This window comes from Callithrix jacchus, chromosome 3 (assembly GCF_049354715.1).
Source record: "Callithrix jacchus isolate 240 chromosome 3, calJac240_pri, whole genome shotgun sequence".
Taxonomy (NCBI): Eukaryota; Metazoa; Chordata; class Mammalia; order Primates; family Cebidae; genus Callithrix; species Callithrix jacchus.
In genome coordinates, this window is record NC_133504.1 from 51263467 (window position 1) to 51282423 (window position 18957).

An 18957-nucleotide genomic window follows, 5' to 3' on the forward strand; every position below is an offset into this window, starting at 1 on the left:
ATCTACCCAAGAAACTGTTCATGATGTTTTAAGGAAGACTTTTTCTTTTTTTTTGAGACGGAGTTTTCGCTCTTGTTACCCAGGCTGGAGTGCAATGGCGCGATCTCGGCTCACTGCAACCTCCGCCTCCTGGGTTCAAGCAATTCTCCTGCCTCAGCCTCCCGAGTAGCTGGGACTACAGGCGCGCACCACCATGCCCAGCTAATTTTTGTATTTTTAGTAGAGACGGGGTTTCACCATGTTGACCAGGATGGTCTCGATCTCTTGACCTCGTGATCCACCCGCCTCGGCCTCCCATAGTGCTGGGATTACAGGCGTGAGCCACCGCGCCCGGCGAAGGAAGACTTTTTCTTATCAGAACTGCTCCACTTTTAGCCTGATTGTAACTTGGGGAATACTTTTATACCAACTCTAAACATACACAGGCCACCTCCCTGCTGCCATGTGGAGACACATGGAACCCCTCTTCCTGACTCTCTCCCAGAGATCTGTTGCACGTCAAGTAAAAAGATTCTTACAGGCTTTAGGACACATATTCCTCGTCGACCATAGTTCATCAGGGCCTCTTGTGCTGGCTTTTTAGGTCTCACACCTAGAGTGAAGAGACAGCCAATGTGTGAATGTTTGTGATAAACAGAATCTACCATAAGTGAAATTTCCTGACATTCCCAAACCTCGTGTTAAATCACTAGATCCAAACCTTTACTTACACAGCCCCTATCTCTACCACCAGCATGAGGAGCAAATGCCTCTTGCATTTCTCCCTCCTATTTCTGCATCCTACCTTTTGTATTGTTAGGAGAGACGAAATGATGCAATAATGTGGGTGCGAGGAGAAAGGAAGCAGAAATGCAAAAGGTATGAAAATATCACATGAAGACCATGATTAAAATAAAGGCAGAAAATGGATATAATATGGTAGTTTAGGATGAGACTTACAAGATTTTCCATAATTTGGTGGTGTCGGAAAAAAATCACCACAACCCCAAATTTGATGTGCCTAGAAAAGGAGAGGTAGATATAAATACCAACCACTTTCATAATAATCGAAATCTAATAAAATTCATTTTCCCAACATTGTTCCTCCCCACCCCTGCTTTCAGAAAGCACTGATACTGTTGTCAAAAGCCACCACCATGAGTACAGTGTAGTTTCAGCCACTCGGGAGGCTGAGGCAGGGGATTCTTAAGCCCAGGAGTTCAAGGCCAACCAAGGCAACATAGCAAGACTCTGTTTCCAAAAAAAAAAAAAAGCCACCACTGTAATAACAATAACAGAAAAATGTAGACAAAAGAGTATAATCCTAATATAAAAATACCTTATATAAATCAATAAGAAAAAGCTAAACACCCTAGTAGGAAAATGGACAAAGGAAATCTATCATTATCATTCAAATATAATTATTTATGAATTTGTATTTGCAAATTTACCTCCTTGTTAAAATTTATTTGTCAACTAAGCTCCATTCTGGAATTAGTTACAGTGCTGTTAGCCATGAGTTCAATGTTAATAAAATAAAAACATGAATTAAATTGTGTCTTTAAACAGAAACATATGTAAAAACAAAATTATATATTGATTAGTTGGCAAAAATGTCATGACTGGAGGCTCCCAGGAACCTAATGTTATATTTCCTTTAGGAACAATGGTTCAGTATTACCTAAGTCAGTATTCATGGTGATTTTACAAATAGTGAGAATCAATTACAATTCATGAAAGAACTATGAATGATGAATAAACATAGAAGATGCTTGACCTCACTAATAAATAAATGAAATTAAAAGAAAATTGATCTTCATCTGTCAAGTTGGAAAACATCGATTATATTTTAAAGCAAGTGTTAGAGAGAATATAGGAAAATAGGCACTCTCACACACTACTGGGGCTTAAGGCCAATTTTTGGGAAGGCAATTTTGCCATATGTAAAAAAAGTGTATTTTTGACCCGAGAATTCTTCTTATGAGAATGTATCCTGAAAAGATAGTTTCACAGCTGCAAAACGTGTATTCAAATTTCGTCGATCACAGCATTGGTTACAATAGTTATAAATTAGAAAACCTTAAATGCCTCCTGATATGGCATGCATATATATATATGTATGTATTTTTTCTTTTAAGATGGAGTTTTGCTCTTGTTACCCAGGCTGGAGTGCAGTGGCATGATCTCAGCTCACTGCAGCCTCCACCTGCTGTAGCTGGGATTACAGGCACACATCACCATTCCCGGCTAATTTTGTATTTTTTTTTTTTTTTAGTAGAGATGGGGTTTCACTATGTTGGTCAGGCTGGTCTTGAACTCCTGACCTCAGGTGATCTGCCCACCTCAGCCTCCTAAAGTGCTGGGATTACAGGCATGAGCCACTGGGCCCAGCCCGTGGCATATTTTAAAATTGTAATGGAGTCTGTCAATGAAATATTATGTATCCTTTAAAAATGACAACAAATAATTACGTTAATTAACACTGAAGGATATCCATGAAAATACTGAGTGATAAAAGCAGGTTACAGAGGACAGTGTTCAGTATGATCTCATCAATATACTGTGTGTATGCATGTATCCTTAGGTATACATAAGTATAGAGAGAGATTTATAAAGATGTTCACTGAAATGAAAATGGTGATTGTCCCGGGGGAAGGGAAAGGATTTCAGATAATCTTTACTTTATTACTCTGTATTATTTGAATGTTTACAATTAGAGAAAAGTTATCTTTAACTGCCAGTATATTACATATCATTTTTCCTCTGCATGGGAAAGAGGAAAAGTTGGTGATGATGAGAAAAACACAGTATCATCCATCAGTCGTTCACTATTTGTAACCTTGGTTATTGTTGTATTCCTATCACCAAATAGAAAGCTACACATAAAATAGGCAATCAGGAATAAATGGTGAGTATTGTTTTTTAAAATTTTAACCCCTTTTTTAAATAAATAATATGTAGTATACAATCATTTAAGCTCTCTACAGTTAAGTAATCACTGAGAAATGTTGGACTTACCACTCCATGCTTGACATCAAATGACTTTTTAAAGGTCCTGGTTATATCAGGGAATAGTCCTGCATGCACATGAAGAGGAAAATTCAGGATTAAATGAAGTGTTAGAATGAAATTTCTTACACTTCCAATTAGGCTATTACAACAAATGGTACACACATCATTTGTTTCCCTTTAGCATCTGACCAAAAATTATAGCTAGGTAAGAATAAGTTTTAGTGTTCTTCAACACTGTGGGGAGAATACAGTTAACAGTAATTTATGGCCAGGCACCACCACTCATGGCTGTAATCCCAGCACTTTGGCAGGCCAAGGCAAGAGGATCACTTGAAGCCAGGAGTTTGAGACCAGCCTACACAACATAGGGAGACCCTCGTCTCTACAAATCATAATTTTTTAAAATTAGCTGGGTGTGATGGTGGCACATGTGGTTCCAGATACTAGGGAGTCTAGGGCAGGAGGATTGCATGAGCCTGGGAAGTTGAGGATGCATTGAGCCATGATTGCACACTGTACCCTAGCCTAGGCAACAGAGCAAGCCTCTGTCTCAAAAAAAAAATTTTATTGTGTATTTTCTTTTTTATTTGAAATGTCTCTGGAATATTGTATATTTTCAAATAGCTACAAGGAAGGATTTTTAATGTTCCCAACACAAATAACTCATAAATATTTGAGATGATGGATATGCCATGTGACTCACTCATCACACAGTATATACATGTGCTAAAATATCTCACTGTTCTCCAGAAATATATACAATTATTATGTGTCAATTAAGAATAATATCTCTTTTTAAAAGTAAACATCAAACAGTTCATCAAACTGAACTAGTTAAATTCATAGTAATTCTTCTGGAGCTTTTGGGAGAGGTAAACATTTTTGTGTCTGAAATATTATGCTACGATACAAACTTACACTCTTAGAATTAGAGAGAAGTAAGACTGCTAAAATTTCAAGACTGTAAATTTTTATTAAGGTCTTAAGAAGCTCAAGTGTATTTTTAAACAATTTTATTGAGATATACCTTCTATACCATAAAATTGACCCAATTTAAGTATACAGTTCAATGAATTAAGTAAACTAACCAGGTTAGGCAACCATCACCGTAATCTGGTTTTAGAGTATTTTCATCAGCCCAGTAAGATTCCTTTTGTTCATTTATAGCTCATTATACCCTTTCTTACTAGCAGCACCAGAAAACCACTCATCTACTTTCTGTATAGATTTGCCTTTACTGGATATGTCATACAAATGGAATCATACACTGTGCAATTTTTTATGTCGACTTCTTTAACTTAATACGATGTTTTGAGGGTCATCCATGCTGTAGCTGTTTTAGTATTTTGTTCTTTCTTTAATTGCCGAATAGTAATCCACTGTATGAATATACCAGGTTTTGTTACTCATTCACCAGGTGACAGACATTAGGATTGTTTCCAATTTTGGCTGCTATGGATAATACTGTGATGAACATTCACCTGCAAGTCTGTGCCGACAAATGTTTTCATTTCTAGTGGGTAAAAGCCTATATGTAGAATCACTGGATCCTCCTATTAATTTTTCTTTAACTTTTAAATAAACCATTTTCCAAAGTGCTGTTTTTGTTTGTTTTTTGAGATGGAATCTCACTCTGTCACCCAAGCCCAGGCTGGAGTGCAGTGGCACCATCTTGGCTCACTGCAACCTCCAGTTCCTGAATTCAAGCAATTCTCCTGCCTTAGCCTCCAGAGTAGCTGGGATTATAGCGTGTTATCACATCTGGCTAAGTTTTTTTTTTTTTTTTTTTTTTAGACAGAGTTCCACTCCACCCAGGCTGGAGTGCAATGGCGTGATCTCGGCTCACCACAACCTCCGCCTCTTGGGTTCAGGCAATTCTCCTGCCTCAGCCTCCTGAGTAGCTGGGATGACAGGCATGTGCCACCATGCCCAGCTAATTTTTTGTATTTTTAGTAGAGACAGGGTTTCACCATGTTGACCAGGATGGTCCCAATCTCTTGACCTCAGTTTTGTATTTTTAATAGAGATAGAGTTTCACTATATTGGCCAGCTTGATCTCGAACTCCTGACCTTAGGTAATCCACCTGCCTCTGCCTCCCAAAGTGCTGGGATTACAGGTGTGAGCCACCGTGCCCAGTATGACTGTATTCTTTTATTTTCTCACCAGCAATGAATGAAGGTTTCTGTTTCTCCACATCTTTCCCAAAGTTTGTTACTGTCTTTGTGATTATGGCCATTCGAATGGATGTGACGTAGTAGCTCATTGTGTTGTTTTTTTTTATTTAATAAAAATAAAATTTTTTTTAATTTCAATACATTTTTTGGGAACAGGTGGTGTTTGGTTACATGAATAAGTTCTTTAGTGATGATTTCTGAGATTTTCATGCACCCATCACCCAAGCAGTGTACACTGCACCCAAGTGCAGTCTTTTATCTCTCACCCCCACCCACCCTTTCCCCCGAGTTCCACAAAGTCTATCATATTATTCCTATGCCTTTGCATCTTCATAGCTTAGCTCCCACTTCCAAATGAGAACATACGTTGTCATTGTGCTTTTTCACTTGCACTTCTCTTCTTTTTTTTTTTTTTTTTGAGATAGTCTTGTTCTGCCACCTAGGCTGGAGTGCAGCGCATGATCATGGCTCACTGCAACCTCTAACTTCCAGGATCAAGTGATCCACCTGCCTCAGCCTCCCAAGTAGCTGGAACTACAGGCACATGCCACCAGTTACTTTCTAAACATTTTCCGTAGAGATGAAGTCTCAGGCTATTGTCCAGACTGGTCTCGAACTCCTGAGTTAAAGCAATCCTCCCACATCGGCCTCCCAAACTGCTGGGATTACAAGCATGAGCCATGGTATCCAGCTTGATTTTTTTAATGACTAATGATATTGAGTTATCTGGTGTGATATTATTAAAAATCAGAGGAAAATGCTGAAAGGGTGCCTTGCTTGTTGTAATATGATGGGGTCTGGTCATTAGGAATAAGTCAAAAGAGAGAACTAGCCAGTGGCCAATGTTCCTTGCTTCGTGTGCTTTTTTTTATGCTGATAAACTCTTTTTAAAAACAAGACATCTTAAGCCAGAGTCAAAGAGCTTAACAATTACTTAGCTAAATTCAAGAAAAACCTACTTTTTCATAGCCACAGTAAAAGCAGATGGATAAGAAGTTTATCCTTCACAATTAGTGCTGATTGTTCCATGCTCTGTGAATTCTTAGCCTTTCAAAGCTCTGTAAGACTTTTATAAATCCCACAGGCCTCCCAGAGGCTTAACTAGCTTTTTGTTACCCTTCCTTTCAGGAATTATACTAATCATTAATTAGTAAGTGATATGATTCTACAATATTAAAGTTTTACAGAAAGTAATTTTGAGGCATTTGGTGCATTATGGGAGAACAAAACCAGACATTAGGATTGTGCTAGACCACAGCATTAGGTATTTACTCATTTGTGTTGATCTTTCAGTCAACTTGATTATTTCTCTAACTGAACTAGAAATGTCTTTCATTTTCTTTAGTTGGTATGGAGGAACCAGTGTTCCTCTTAACCAGTGTTAAGCTCCCTTATGTTGTAGTATGCTTAGCTAATGACTTTTCTTTGCAAGTTCACAGTTCACAAAATAGAGCCTATGGTACGACTTGACCTTGGCAGCTTCAGCCTGCCTTTTAGTTAAGGACATTTAATGTTACCCTAATTTGCTAGCATGTACCTTCCTGCTTCCCTGCCCAGTCTTAGAACTGTAACTGAATTGGGCAATTTGTTGATAAAACTAAATATCTTTGTGATTACCAACAAATTCCATCTTTAGGTATTAGGTTCTTAAATGTTGTGCCAACCCTGATGAAAATACCTGTATTTCCTGTACTTCCAGGTTACAGGTATTTAGTTTTTAAAAGCAAATTATCGAGAAAGCAAGTGTAGGCTTGCAGAATCAGAGAGGCTCAAGTTTAGAAGTCTACCTCCAGGTCTCTATTCTAATCATTTAGTCCACCTACTGGGTGTCTGCCATAGTACAACTGTCAGCCTTATGTGTGACTCTGTTTTCCTTTAACAGGTGGGGGATACTTTGAGCTCCCACATGCCTGTCATTTGAAATGAAGATTCATGAACACAAAACACAATGTTGGAAGGTGAAGACAAACCGTTCTCCATGTTTTTTGAGCACTGTGGTCTTAAGTTGTATGTCCACAGAGGAGGGGAATTTAGATTAAATATGAAAACATAACTAGAAGCAGCCAAGATATGCATGATTGACCAGTTTAAGTGTCTTCATGCAGCAGTCCCCACCCTTGTTTGGCCCCAGGAACCAGTTTCAGGGAAGACAATGGAAACATGGAAACATGGAAGGCAGGTGGGCAGGGGCAGGGGTGATGGTTTCAGGATGATTCAAGTGTATTACATTTATTGTGCACTTTATTTCTATTATTAATACATTGTAATAGATAATAAAATAATTATACAACTCACCATAATGTAGAATCAGTGGGAACCCTGAGCTTCTTCTCCTGCAACTAGATGGTCACATCTGGGGGTGATGGGAGACAATGACAGATCATCAGGCATTAGATTCCCATAAGGAGCATGTAGCCTAGATCCTTTGCATGTACAGTTCACAACAGGGTTTGTGCTCCTATGAGAATCTAATGCTGCCACTGGTCTGACAGGAGGAGAAGCTCAGATGGTAATGCCAACAAAGGGGAGTGGCCATAAATGCAGATGAAGCTTTGCTGGCTCCTCACTGCACACCTCCTGCTGTGCAGCCTGGCTCCTAACAGGCCACAGACTGGTACTGTCTTTATGAATATTTTTCTGAAGATAGGGCCCAGAGCTTCCATCAGATTTTTCAAAGTGTCTCAAAAATATAAGGTATCATTGTCTTAAAGGGAGATGTGTTAACCATCAAGATAGATTAGAGAGCAAATCTCTTTCCTGACAGATTTTTAAAAATAAGTCATTCAATGGTCTACATATTAGATAAAAATTACTCTAGCAATGTTAAATTCCTTTTTTTCTAATCAGCTGACTTTAAGAAAATGTCATTTTTTTTTAGTGTGATCATAATATTGTGTAAGAGAACATTTTCATCCACAGGATACTCATGTGGAAATATTTAGGACATACTGTTATGATATTTTAATTTTACTCTCAACATTCTAGCAAATAAGTATATGTAGGTGTATCAGTACAGAGAGATTGAGATGAAGCAAATGTCAGGAAATGTGGCAAAATATTAACAATTGATGAATCTAGGAGAGGGCAGGTGGGTATTGATTGTGCCATTTTAACTTTCTTGTGGATTTTTAAAATTCCTTAAAAGAATTTTCTTTAAAAGAATTTTTAACTCTTTTATTCTTTGTTAACAGAAGAATAAGGCAGTTCATTTATCTGTCTTTTTATGCATGCTCTCCCCCATTTATCTGCTTTAACTTCATAATTAGAAATAAAGAAGGCAGTTCTACTGTCATATTTTGTAAATGGCTAAAACCAGGCACACACACACGAAAAAGAAAATCAACCAGGAGCACCCCAAATTACATTTGAGCTATAACCAAGGACACAACTGAAAATAATGCGTCACCTTTTCCCTATTTTCTTCCCACGTGACTCCTGCCCATCTCATAGGCAGACACATGGTTTGTTCATATAAGCCTACTAAACTCACTATGGTGTCCATCATAGCTCTATCTTTTAAGTTCACAGGCAAAATCAATTGCTGCCACCTCCAAGTCCATGTTATGCTTGAACAGTAAAGTGCACGCAGTAACAGATGGCATCTTGTGACCTTCTTAATAACCGACTTGGCTGCCAATGTTCCCTTGTGCCCGGTCTCTGCAGGGAATTTGGAAACTGTTGCCTTACACTTGAATATTTTCCGGCAAACACATTTAACCATTTCTTAGTCTGTTTTCTAATTTAAAATAAAGAGAGTAAAATAAAACAAGATTCCCACCACCTGAAAGGGACATTGATATTTTCTGAGTCCAGAGGCCCATCCTGCGATTCTCTGGGGAGTGCTGGCAGTCACACAGCGTAGCTGTCATGTTTAGTGTGGTGAGGACCTCAATTCCAGGTAAAGTGTTTCTCACTCTACCTAGAAGTATTGGTGACCAATGTGATATTTTCTTCTTCCTGTAGTTTAAAAGAAATGTATGTACTCTTCACAGCAAGGCATACAAATTAGCCAGAAAACAACCAAAATCATGAAGTTAAAAGTTCCCTCTTCTGTGACAGCTCACACCATGGTGAGTGAGGCGTGTAGGCCATCTTCTTCCCTATATCGTACTCGTTGGGCAGCTGTGACTATCAAGTTCCACAGGGAAACGGGAAGGAGGATGAGAGCAATGATTAGGTGAGGGAGCAGCCTGCCTGTCTGACCCCTGACCCCTCCCCTGTCCCACAGGGGCATCTCTTCTTTGTTGAAAATGGGAAGCAAATAAGGGTGGCCCTAGGGGAAAACAATGAAGACATCACACCAAAGCCTTTTGAGCCCTTCTCTCCTCTCAGCAGAAAGACCTTAAGGCCTTGTACCAGGAAGGAAGTGCTAAAATCAGTCTCTGTTAGTGGGGAGATGGGTGGAGGAAGAGCAGAAGAACATGCCTGGGGATCTGTGGTGGGGGTAAAAAGTGCAGCACCTCAGCTAGCAACGGCTCAGCCAACGGGTGGAATATTGTGTGGAGTCACTCACAGAAGGAGATAGGTGAGACCTAGGGCTCCTTTGGCAGTTATAGGTGGGTGGGTTTCACTCCTGGGTATCTCCCCGTACAGCTGAGAAGTGAGAAGTGAGAGTCTTCCCGTTGGTCCCATTTCCGGGCTTCAGAACAGAGGAGGCCTTGGAGAGGGAAGTTCCCTCTGCTGGGAAAAGCTGGCCTGGGTGTGAGGAAGCCATGGCTGGTGAGCTGTGAGTCTCTCCCCGGAGAGCTGGGGGAGGTGCCCATTGCTCCTTTATGCTCTCATCCCAGGGCCAGCGTAGAGTCCTTTTCACAGACAGACCAGAAAACCCATGAAAAAAGCCTCCCTCTATTCAGGAATGCTCTAACCCACCTGCTTCCACCTTCATTCTGGGACCCCAACCTCCAAGATCAATTAGTTTTGGTAGTGATCCAACCACAGAGCAAGGGGGCACACCTCTGAGCCATGATCAAACCAACCAAGCTTGGAAGCAGGAAGGTCTGGCACAAATGCGACCCTGCCCATCTTTCCAGTCTCATTTCACACCTTCTCCCACCTTTGCTCACTCTGTTCCAGTTTTATTGGAAAGGTGCTAAGAAATGGTCCCAACTCCTCCCACAGGCACCAGCCAGTCACCTGCCCTCTCTCCTTTATTCTTCTCGCCCAAATCACATTTGCCATCCCTTATTTATATTCCTTATGAGTAAGTTTCAGATGTGGGGTTTGCCTGGGCGTATCTCCTTTAATGCATCGCGGAACCTGGGTAGGGGATGGAAAAGTGAATATAATTAAAATCCTGTTTGTGTGCAACAGTGCCATGCACTAGTTATTCGCTTCATTTTTTTAAGTATCGCAATTCCAGAGGCTCCTACACAGGATCCTAAAGGCTGTCGCTGGAAACACAGTTTTTCAAAAGTTGCTTCTATACACTGCCTTCTAATTTTTAAAAGTCATTTGTAAGTTTCCTTTTGGAAGGCAAATTATAAACAAAGAACTGCCCCTATAAGGAAGTACATTGTGGGAAGGAAAAGCCAACCATGGAGGGACCATAAAAACCATTGTTCAGCAAACAGTGACAAACAATCTGGTTTGTGTGACGAGCTGTGCCAGGTGCTGGTGATACAAAGGGAAGACAGACAAGTTCCTGCCCTCATAAAGCTTATGTTCTAGTAGGAGAAAGAGATAATAAGCGAGTAAACAAATACTATAATGCATAGAAAGCAAAGTGGCATCAAGATAGAGATGAAGAGGGTGAGAATGTGAAGGACTTACTTTAAACATGGTAGCCAGGAAAGGCCTCTCTGAAGAGGTAACATTTAAATTCAGACTTGAAGGACCTGAAGGATACAGCTCAGCAGAACTGGGATAATTGTGGGCACAGTGGCTCATGCCTGTAATCCCAGTTCTTTGGGAGTTCAAGACAGGTAGACCATGAGGTCAGCAGTTCGAGACCAGATGGACCAACATGGTGAAACTCCATCTCTACTAAAAGATACAAAAATTAGTCAGGTGTAATGGCATGCCCCTGTAATCCCAGCTACGCAGGAGGCTGAGGCAGGAGAATTGCTTGAATCTGGGAGGAGGAGGTTGCAGTGAGCTGAGATCACGCTGCTGCACTCCAGCCTGGGCAACAGAGCAAGACTCTGTCTCAAAAAAAAAAAAAAAAAAGAACTGGGATAATTGTGTTCCAGCAAAGACTACAGCAAAGGTTCTGAGGTGGGAAATAGCTTAGCATTTTCAAGTTGCTAAGCGAATACAGTATAACTGGAACAGAGTGAGCAAAGGTGGGAGAAGGTGTGAAATGAGACTGCAAAGATGGTCAGGGTCACATTCGTGCAAGAACATCTAGGCTGTGGTAAAGAATTAGGATTTTGTTGTAAGTGCAACAGGAAACAGAAGTGAGATTATTTTGTTTATGCATTAAGATGTCCCTCTGTGGAGAATAGATTGGGTTGGAAAGACATGACTTATGGGGTAGTCCAGTGAATTCTTACTGCTTTTTGAAGTCTTTCAGGGCTTGGAAAGGCTTTACAGAAGAATACAAGTGGGGTTGAAAGCACAGGTGAGAAAGGATGTTAAAAACAGACACAAATATTCTTGAAATTGCATCACAACTCATATGCATTTGGCCCTCTTAGAACATTATTTGGTTCATTTCAATATTATCCTAGGCACTGTCATCCTTGTTAAATGTCATATCCCATAAAAGCAGTTCCAAGTAGCTGATTTGGAGACTTGAAGTTTGCTGTTTGTGGTTAGGAAATATCCCAAGGACATCTTACACATGTTTTCACATCTGGGCTTTGCTGTGGTCATACAACATAACCCCTCCTCCTAGTGCATATCACATCTCCTGGAACAGCAAGAATAAAAGAGACCAGTGCACTGTTTTGCAAGGTTCAGCTGGGTTCTCCCTAGAGCAGTACAGATGTGGGACACAGATACAGAGCTGAGGTCAGAGAAAGGAAAGGGAAGGCCACTAAGTGTTGGCCCAGCGGTATCATGGTCTGCATTCTACACGCTCTTCATAAAGATGTGCTGCTGCAGAGAAGTTTAATAAGACAAGACATGTTAGAGCCGGTCTTAGCAGAGGAAGTTGAACTAAAATTTTGTTGTATTGCAGCTTTATAATACTGGATTTGAATATAAGAGCTGAGCATACGATATAGAAGGGAACCAGGTCAGAAAAGCCGCAACCAAATCAAATCCTTGGAAAGAAAATTAATTTTAATACAAAAAGAAAAGCACCTTAATGTAGGCAGAAATACAACTGAAATCTTTGAAAGGCAGATGCAAAAAAGAATTTGAGAACTTTTCTCCTATGATGATCATGAATCACACTTAAGAACCGCCCATGCAATTTTTCTGTTTATGAACAGATGTTGCAAAGGAGCAACAAGCAGACCTAAGTCCACTAGTGACAAGCAAATTTATATAGTTGGCTGGCATTGACAGTTTGATCCTTGGCTTCAAGCAAAATTAATATTGATAATCTAAAATTTGACATGGAAATGGAGAAAAAGCACAAGGAGAAATTATCATTTGGGTAAATAGTTCTGCATTGATGTATGTTACCTCTTAATGAAGAGACGCAGCATCAGTTATATGAAAATGACCACTTGAGAAGAATGAAAAAGGCAATATGGGTAAATTGATAAGCAGTCATTCTGAGTATATTCACTGATGCCATTTCTACCTTTCATCCTACCAGTGCTTTACTAGAATAACTGGAGAGGAGATAGGAATGCAAAGTAATGCCTACTGTAGAGTAGTAGATTCTTGTTTTTGCTGTTCATGTTACCAGCCCTCAAATACTCCCACCCACGCAACTGCAGTACTGCTCAGCAGGTCTAGCAGGCCACAGGTGATTAGCAAAGTTAATCAGAATTCATCAGAATTCTGAAGGGCACAAAAAACAATATTGATGTAATAGAATTGCACTGATCAGATGCACTGTCACCTTAACTTACTATGAATGACATGATCAAGCCATTTAATTTCCCAAACACGGGCTCAGACTTGTCTTCAGGCTACATAGCATGTTTCAATTTTATGTTCTTTACTGCAAAGGGAGGAAAGAAAGTGTTCCCTGATTTTAACAATAGCACACATGGTCAGGTGCCCTCTCCTCTTGCCTCAACAAACCACAGAGGAACACATAAAACCCTCCTCAGATGTACTATGCTCATAAAGTCAAATTTTACTAAGAAAGCCAACAGAATAGTGATCATCCAAGGCAACTATCAAAAACCTTTATCTCCATCATTTAGGAAAACTCAATAAGGCTGCAGAATAGCTTTTTCTAGCATCACAGCCCCCACCATACACATAAACACATCCAGCCACAAATGGGCATTACCTGAATATTTTATAAACTGCTACAAATCCTAATTTGCGATTACAATCATTAGTCTTGTTAAACCTTCAATGATTCAACCCTGAGAGATGGAAATTACATGGAAAATAACCTATTGTGTTCTCTTCTCAAAATCAGTGTGACAGGACGGCCAGCTGTTCCTTCCATAGTTGTGCAGTTGTTGCTAGGAAGTGGCTGCCCAGCCAAGGAATCCATTTCTTAGCTCTCTGGCATCACATTGGAACGTGAGCATAAGTGATGAAAGTCACTTCCAGGCTGAAGTGAGGAGAGAGCTTGTGTGTCTCCCCTCTCCTTTATCCCCCATGGCCAGATGGAGACAAGGAGCTCTAGGGCTTCAGAAACTGGTGGAACCCCAAGAGGAAGGAAGTCTGTGTCCCAAGTCACCATGAGAAACGTCTACCTGAAGAACAGCCACCTTTGCCTTTGTATAAAGGAAAAAAGTATTTTATTGTGTTAAGCAACTGGAATTTGGGGGTTTATCTATCAACCCACTAATTAGTAGATACTTTTGATAACAGATAATTTAGGAGGGGTTGTCTATAGCAACTAGTATTAACCTAATTTAACTGAAACAGAGTAAAGGTGGTTATAGATTAGTAAATATAGTGTACTAGGTGATAGATGATAGTTTGGGTTTCTCTTCTTAATTTCTTGGTGTACTCAGTAAAGCTCAGATTATATCACCTAGAGCTTCAAGCTCTGGGGAAGTTACATTCTGTGACTAATATAACGGAGAAAAATGTTTGCTTTAGAAGAACTGTCATTTTTAAGAGCAAGTGTTCCAGAGTGGAACATGGTCGTTTTCTTGCTAAAGACCACCCTACCTTTAGCAGGCAAATGGAAGCCATCGGGGCTACAATAAAGAATCTAAAAGTAGGCCGGGCGCAGTGGCTCAAGCCTGTAATCCCAGCACTTTGGGAGGCTGAGGCAGGTGGATCATGAAGTCAAGAGATAGAGACCACGCTGGGTGCGGTGGCTCAAGCCTGTAATCCCAGCACTTTAGGAGGCCGAGGCGGGTGGATCACGAGGTCAAGAGATCGAGACCATCCTGGTCAACATGGTGAAACCCCGTCTCTACTAAAAATACAAAAAATTAGCTGGGCATGGTGGCGTGTGCCTGTAGTCCCAGCTACTCAGGAGGCTGAGGCAGTAGAATTGCCTGAACCCAGGAGGCGAAGGTTGCGGTGAGCCGAGATCGCACCATTGCACTCCAGCCTGGGTAACAAGAGTGAAACTCCATCTCAAAAAAAAAAGAATCTAAAAGTAGAGGAGAATGCTGTCAGTAAAATGACAGAATAGGAGTTTTCTACTATCATTTCCCCATGGACACATTGATTTTGACGACTACCCATGGATGAGAGTACTGTAGTATGAGCCTGGGTGGCCAGTGGAGAAATTCCAGAACATTATTGGAGTAAAAAAAATCCAAGAATAGATGCATTGAAGAGGGCAAGAAGAACAGTTTCACTTTACCCATGACACCTCTCCTGCAAGGTAGCACAACTCAGTGCCAAGAGAGATCTCCTCAGCCCACAATTTCTCCCACGGGAAGAAGTGAGACAATAGTGAATGAGCCCCTGGCTCCTCCAGCTGTGTGAGACACTGCCCAAGAGGCCCACTTCTTTCTCACCCCACAGAAAATACTGAGGTGATTATCACAGCTGAGTGGGGAGGGAGGCTGCAAACAGCAAAGAGAGGCAAAGACTCACAGCCACCAGGGCTCACTACTAAACAAAGGGCCATGGACCCCGCTTGCTGCTTCAGGGAGTCCATCAGAAACCCACCCATGAGCTGTTTGGGATGTCTCACCTGCAGACCATCCCAACTGGCCCATGGGTACCCCCAATGCCCCACATGCATCACTACCCCCTACCCTGCAGCCTGTTCTTCACATGTGTTCCTGGAGACAGGGAGTGCAAGCCTCTGCAGATAGCATGTGCAGACAGACCACCCAACTCCATGGGACTGGGAGAAAGCACACAAATGTGAGCATTTTAGGGCACTGCTCTAGGGAAGACAAACAAGAGCTTCTCAGCATCTGGTCTGGCGCTGCAGGATTGACAGAAGCCATACAATCTTAAGAATTTCCTTCAAAGAGGGGAGCAGGAGGGGCGGTATGGACGCATCCATAGAAAAGGCCTGAGAGAGCTGTCAAATACCCAGCTGAGCCGACTGGTGAAGGTGTTTGTCCCCTGAAGCCAGTCAGTGAAGACTGGAGGACATGACTATATATCCAAATGCAAAGACAGTAACTCAAGACTTTGAAGAACATGAAAAATCAAGGAAACATGGCACCACCCAAGAAACACCATATTTTTCCAGTAAACAACCCTCCAAAATGGAGCTCTACATATTTCCAGACACATTTAAAGTAATTGTTAAGAAAAAACACAGTGAGCCACAAAAAGAACACAGACAACTTAATGAAATCAGGAAAACAGCACATGAACCAAACGAGAAGTTTAACAAACAGAAATAAAAACAAACAGAATATGTAGGTCAGAAGGTACAAAGTGGCAGATACGTAGGAAGAACGAGTCTAGAGATCTAATGTACACATGAGGACTGCAGGTAATAAAACTAGTAGATCCTGGATCATACTATTAATCAATAAGTGGATTTTAGCTGCTTTTGCCATAAAAAAGGGTAATTATGTGAGTTGATGGATATTTAATTTGCATCATTATGGTAATCTGTTTACTATACATGTACTGTATAGCATCATATTGTATACAAGCATACTTTAGAGATAATGTGGTTTTAGTTCCAGTCCATTTCCATAAAGAAAACATCACAATAAAGTGGGTCACATGAACTTTCTGTTTCCCAGTGCATACAGAAGTTATGTTTACCCTATACTGTAGGCTATTAGGTGTGCAAGAGCATTATGTCTAAAAATAAAATGGGCCAGATACAGGGCTCATGCCTGTAATTCCAGCACTTTGGGAGGCTGAGGTAGGCAGATCACTTGAAGTCAGTAGTTCAAGACCAGCCTAGCCAACGTAGTGAAACCCTGTCTCTACTAAAAAATACAATAATTAGCTGCATGTGGTGGCAGGTGCCTATAATCCCAGCTACTTGGGAGGCTGAGGCAGGAAAATAGCTTGAACCCAGCAGGGAGAGGTGGTTGCAGTGAGCTGAGATTGTGCCACCACACTCCAGCCTGGGCAACAGAGTAAGACTCCGTCTCAAAAAAATAAAATAAAATAATAAAAATAAAATGGACATACCTTAATTTTAAAACACTTTCAAAGTTGAAATCAATCATCTCAAACCTTGCTGCTGCTTTATCAGTTCAGTTTATGTAATATTATAAATTATTTGTTGTCATTAAAACAATGTTCATGGCACCTTCACCAGGAGTAAATTCCATCACAAGAAATCAATTTCTTTGCTCATCTATAAGAAGCAACTCCTCATCTATTAAAATTTTATTATGAGATTGTAGCAATTCAGTTATATCCTTAGGCTCCACCTCTAATTCTAATTATCCTGCTACTTCCATCTCATCTTGCAAATACGTACTCCAATGAAGTCTTAAACTCCTCAGAGTTATCCATAGGGGTTGGAATCAACTTCTTCCAAACTCCTGTTAATTTTCATATTTTGACCTCCTTCTATTAATGACAAATATTCTTATTGGCATCTTCACTGATGAATTCCTTCACAAGGTTTTCAACTTACTTTTCTCAGATTCATTAAAGGAATCATCATCTATGGTGGCCATAGCATTATGAAACATATTTCTTAAATAATAAAACTTGAAAGTTGAAATTATTCCTTAATCCATAGGCTACAGAATGGATGTTGTGTTAGCAGGCATGGAACCAACATTAAACTCCATGTACATCTCCATCAGAGCTCTTGAGTGACTAGGTGCAATGTCAGTGAGCAGTAATATTCTAAAAGGAATCTATTTTTCCAAGTGGTAGGTCTCAACAGTGGGATTAAATATTCAGGAAATCAAGCTGTAAGCAGACACGCTGTTATTCAGCTTTATTGTCCCATTGATAGAGCATAGGTAGACTAGATTTTGCATAATTCGTATGGGCCCTAAGACTTTCAAAATAGTAAATAGCTTTGGCTTCAACTTAAAGTCATCAGCTTCATTAGCCCCTAACAAGAGAGTCAGCCCATCCTTTGAAGTTTTGAAGCGAGGCTTTGATTTCCTCTCTCTAGCTGTGAAAGTTCTAGATGGCATCTTCCTCTAACAGAAGGCTATTTTGTCTACATGGAAAATATGTTGTTTAGTAAAGCCACCTTCATTAATTACCATAGCTCGGTCTTCCGGATAACTTTTGCAACATCTACATCAGCACTTGCTGCTTCACCTTGCACATTTTTTTTTTTTTTTAAGACAGAGCCTCACTCTTTTGCCAGGTGCCCTGCTGGAGTGCAGTGGCACCATCTCGGCTCACTGCAACCTCCACCTCCCGGCTTCGAGCAATTCTCCTGCCTTAGCCTCCCGAGTAGCTGGGACTACAGGTGCGTACCACCATGCCCAGCTAATTTTTGTATTTTAGTAGAGACGGGGTTTCACTACATTGGCCAGGATGGTCTCGGTTTCTTGACCTCGTGATCTGCCCGCCTCGGCTTCCCAAAGTGCTGGGATTACAGGCGTGAGCCACTGCGCCAGGCCCACCTTGTACTTTTATGTAATGGAGATTACTTCTTTCTTTAAACGTCCTGAACCAACAACAACTGGTAGCTTCAAATGTTTCTTCTGCACCTTCTTTGCCTCTCTCATTCTTCCTAGAATTGAATAGAGTTAAGGACCTTCTCTGGATCAGGCTTCGGCTTAAGAAAATGTTGTGGCTGCTTTGATCTTTTATTCAGACAACTAAAACTTTCTCCATATTAGCAATAAGACTGTTTTGTTTTCTTTTATGTGTTCATTGGAGTAGCATCATTAATTTCCTTCAAGAAATTTTTCTTTGCATTCACAACTTGGCTAAATGTTTGGTGCAGGAAGCCAAACTTTGGATCTATCTTGCCTTTCAACATGCCTTCCTCACTAAGCTAAACCATTTTAGCTTTTAATTTATAGTAAGAAATATGTGATTCTTCCTTTCACTCAAACAATTAGAGGTCATTGTAGGGTTATTAACTGACCTAATTTAAATATTGTTGTGTCTTAAGGAAGTGGGAGGCCCAAGAAGAGGAGAGATAGGTTGGCAGAGCAGACAAAGTTTATCAGTTAAGTTTCCTGTCTTATATGAGTGTGGTTTGTGGTGTCCCAAAACATTTACGATAATAACATCAAACATCATGAATTGCAGATTACCACAACAGACACAATAATAATGAAAAATTTTAAATATTGTGAGAATTACCAAAATGTGACACAGAGACTAGAAGTGAATACATGCTGTTGGAAAAATGGCAGCAATAGATTTGCTTGATGCAAGGTTGCCGCA

At 40.5% G+C, this 18957-nt stretch overlaps 1 protein-coding gene and 1 long non-coding RNA gene across 3 annotated transcripts in view; one reads left to right on the plus strand and one right to left on the minus strand.

Moving 5' to 3' along the window:
• The window catches only part of C3H4orf51 (chromosome 3 C4orf51 homolog), a 67825-nt gene that overhangs the window by 21780 nt on the left and 27088 nt on the right, over positions 1 to 18957 (minus strand). Inside the window, exons 3-5 of the mRNA XM_008992626.5 lie at positions 2998 to 3056; positions 940 to 1000; positions 519 to 592 (exon numbers count right to left, since the gene is read on the minus strand). Of these exons, the coding sequence (XP_008990874.4) occupies positions 519 to 592; positions 940 to 1000; positions 2998 to 3056 (194 nt within the window). The remainder of the gene's footprint in view (positions 1 to 518; positions 593 to 939; positions 1001 to 2997; positions 3057 to 18957) is intronic.
• The window catches only part of LOC103791818 (uncharacterized), a 30972-nt gene that overhangs the window by 2906 nt on the left and 9109 nt on the right, over positions 1 to 18957 (plus strand). Inside the window, exon 3 of one of the 2 annotated variants that reach the window (XR_618344.5) lies at positions 7049 to 8953. The exons of the other annotated variant lie outside the window; for it this stretch is intronic. This is a non-coding gene — a long non-coding RNA (uncharacterized LOC103791818). Of the gene's footprint in view, positions 1 to 7048; positions 8954 to 18957 lie in introns of those variants that run through there. 2 annotated transcript variants of the gene reach the window in all.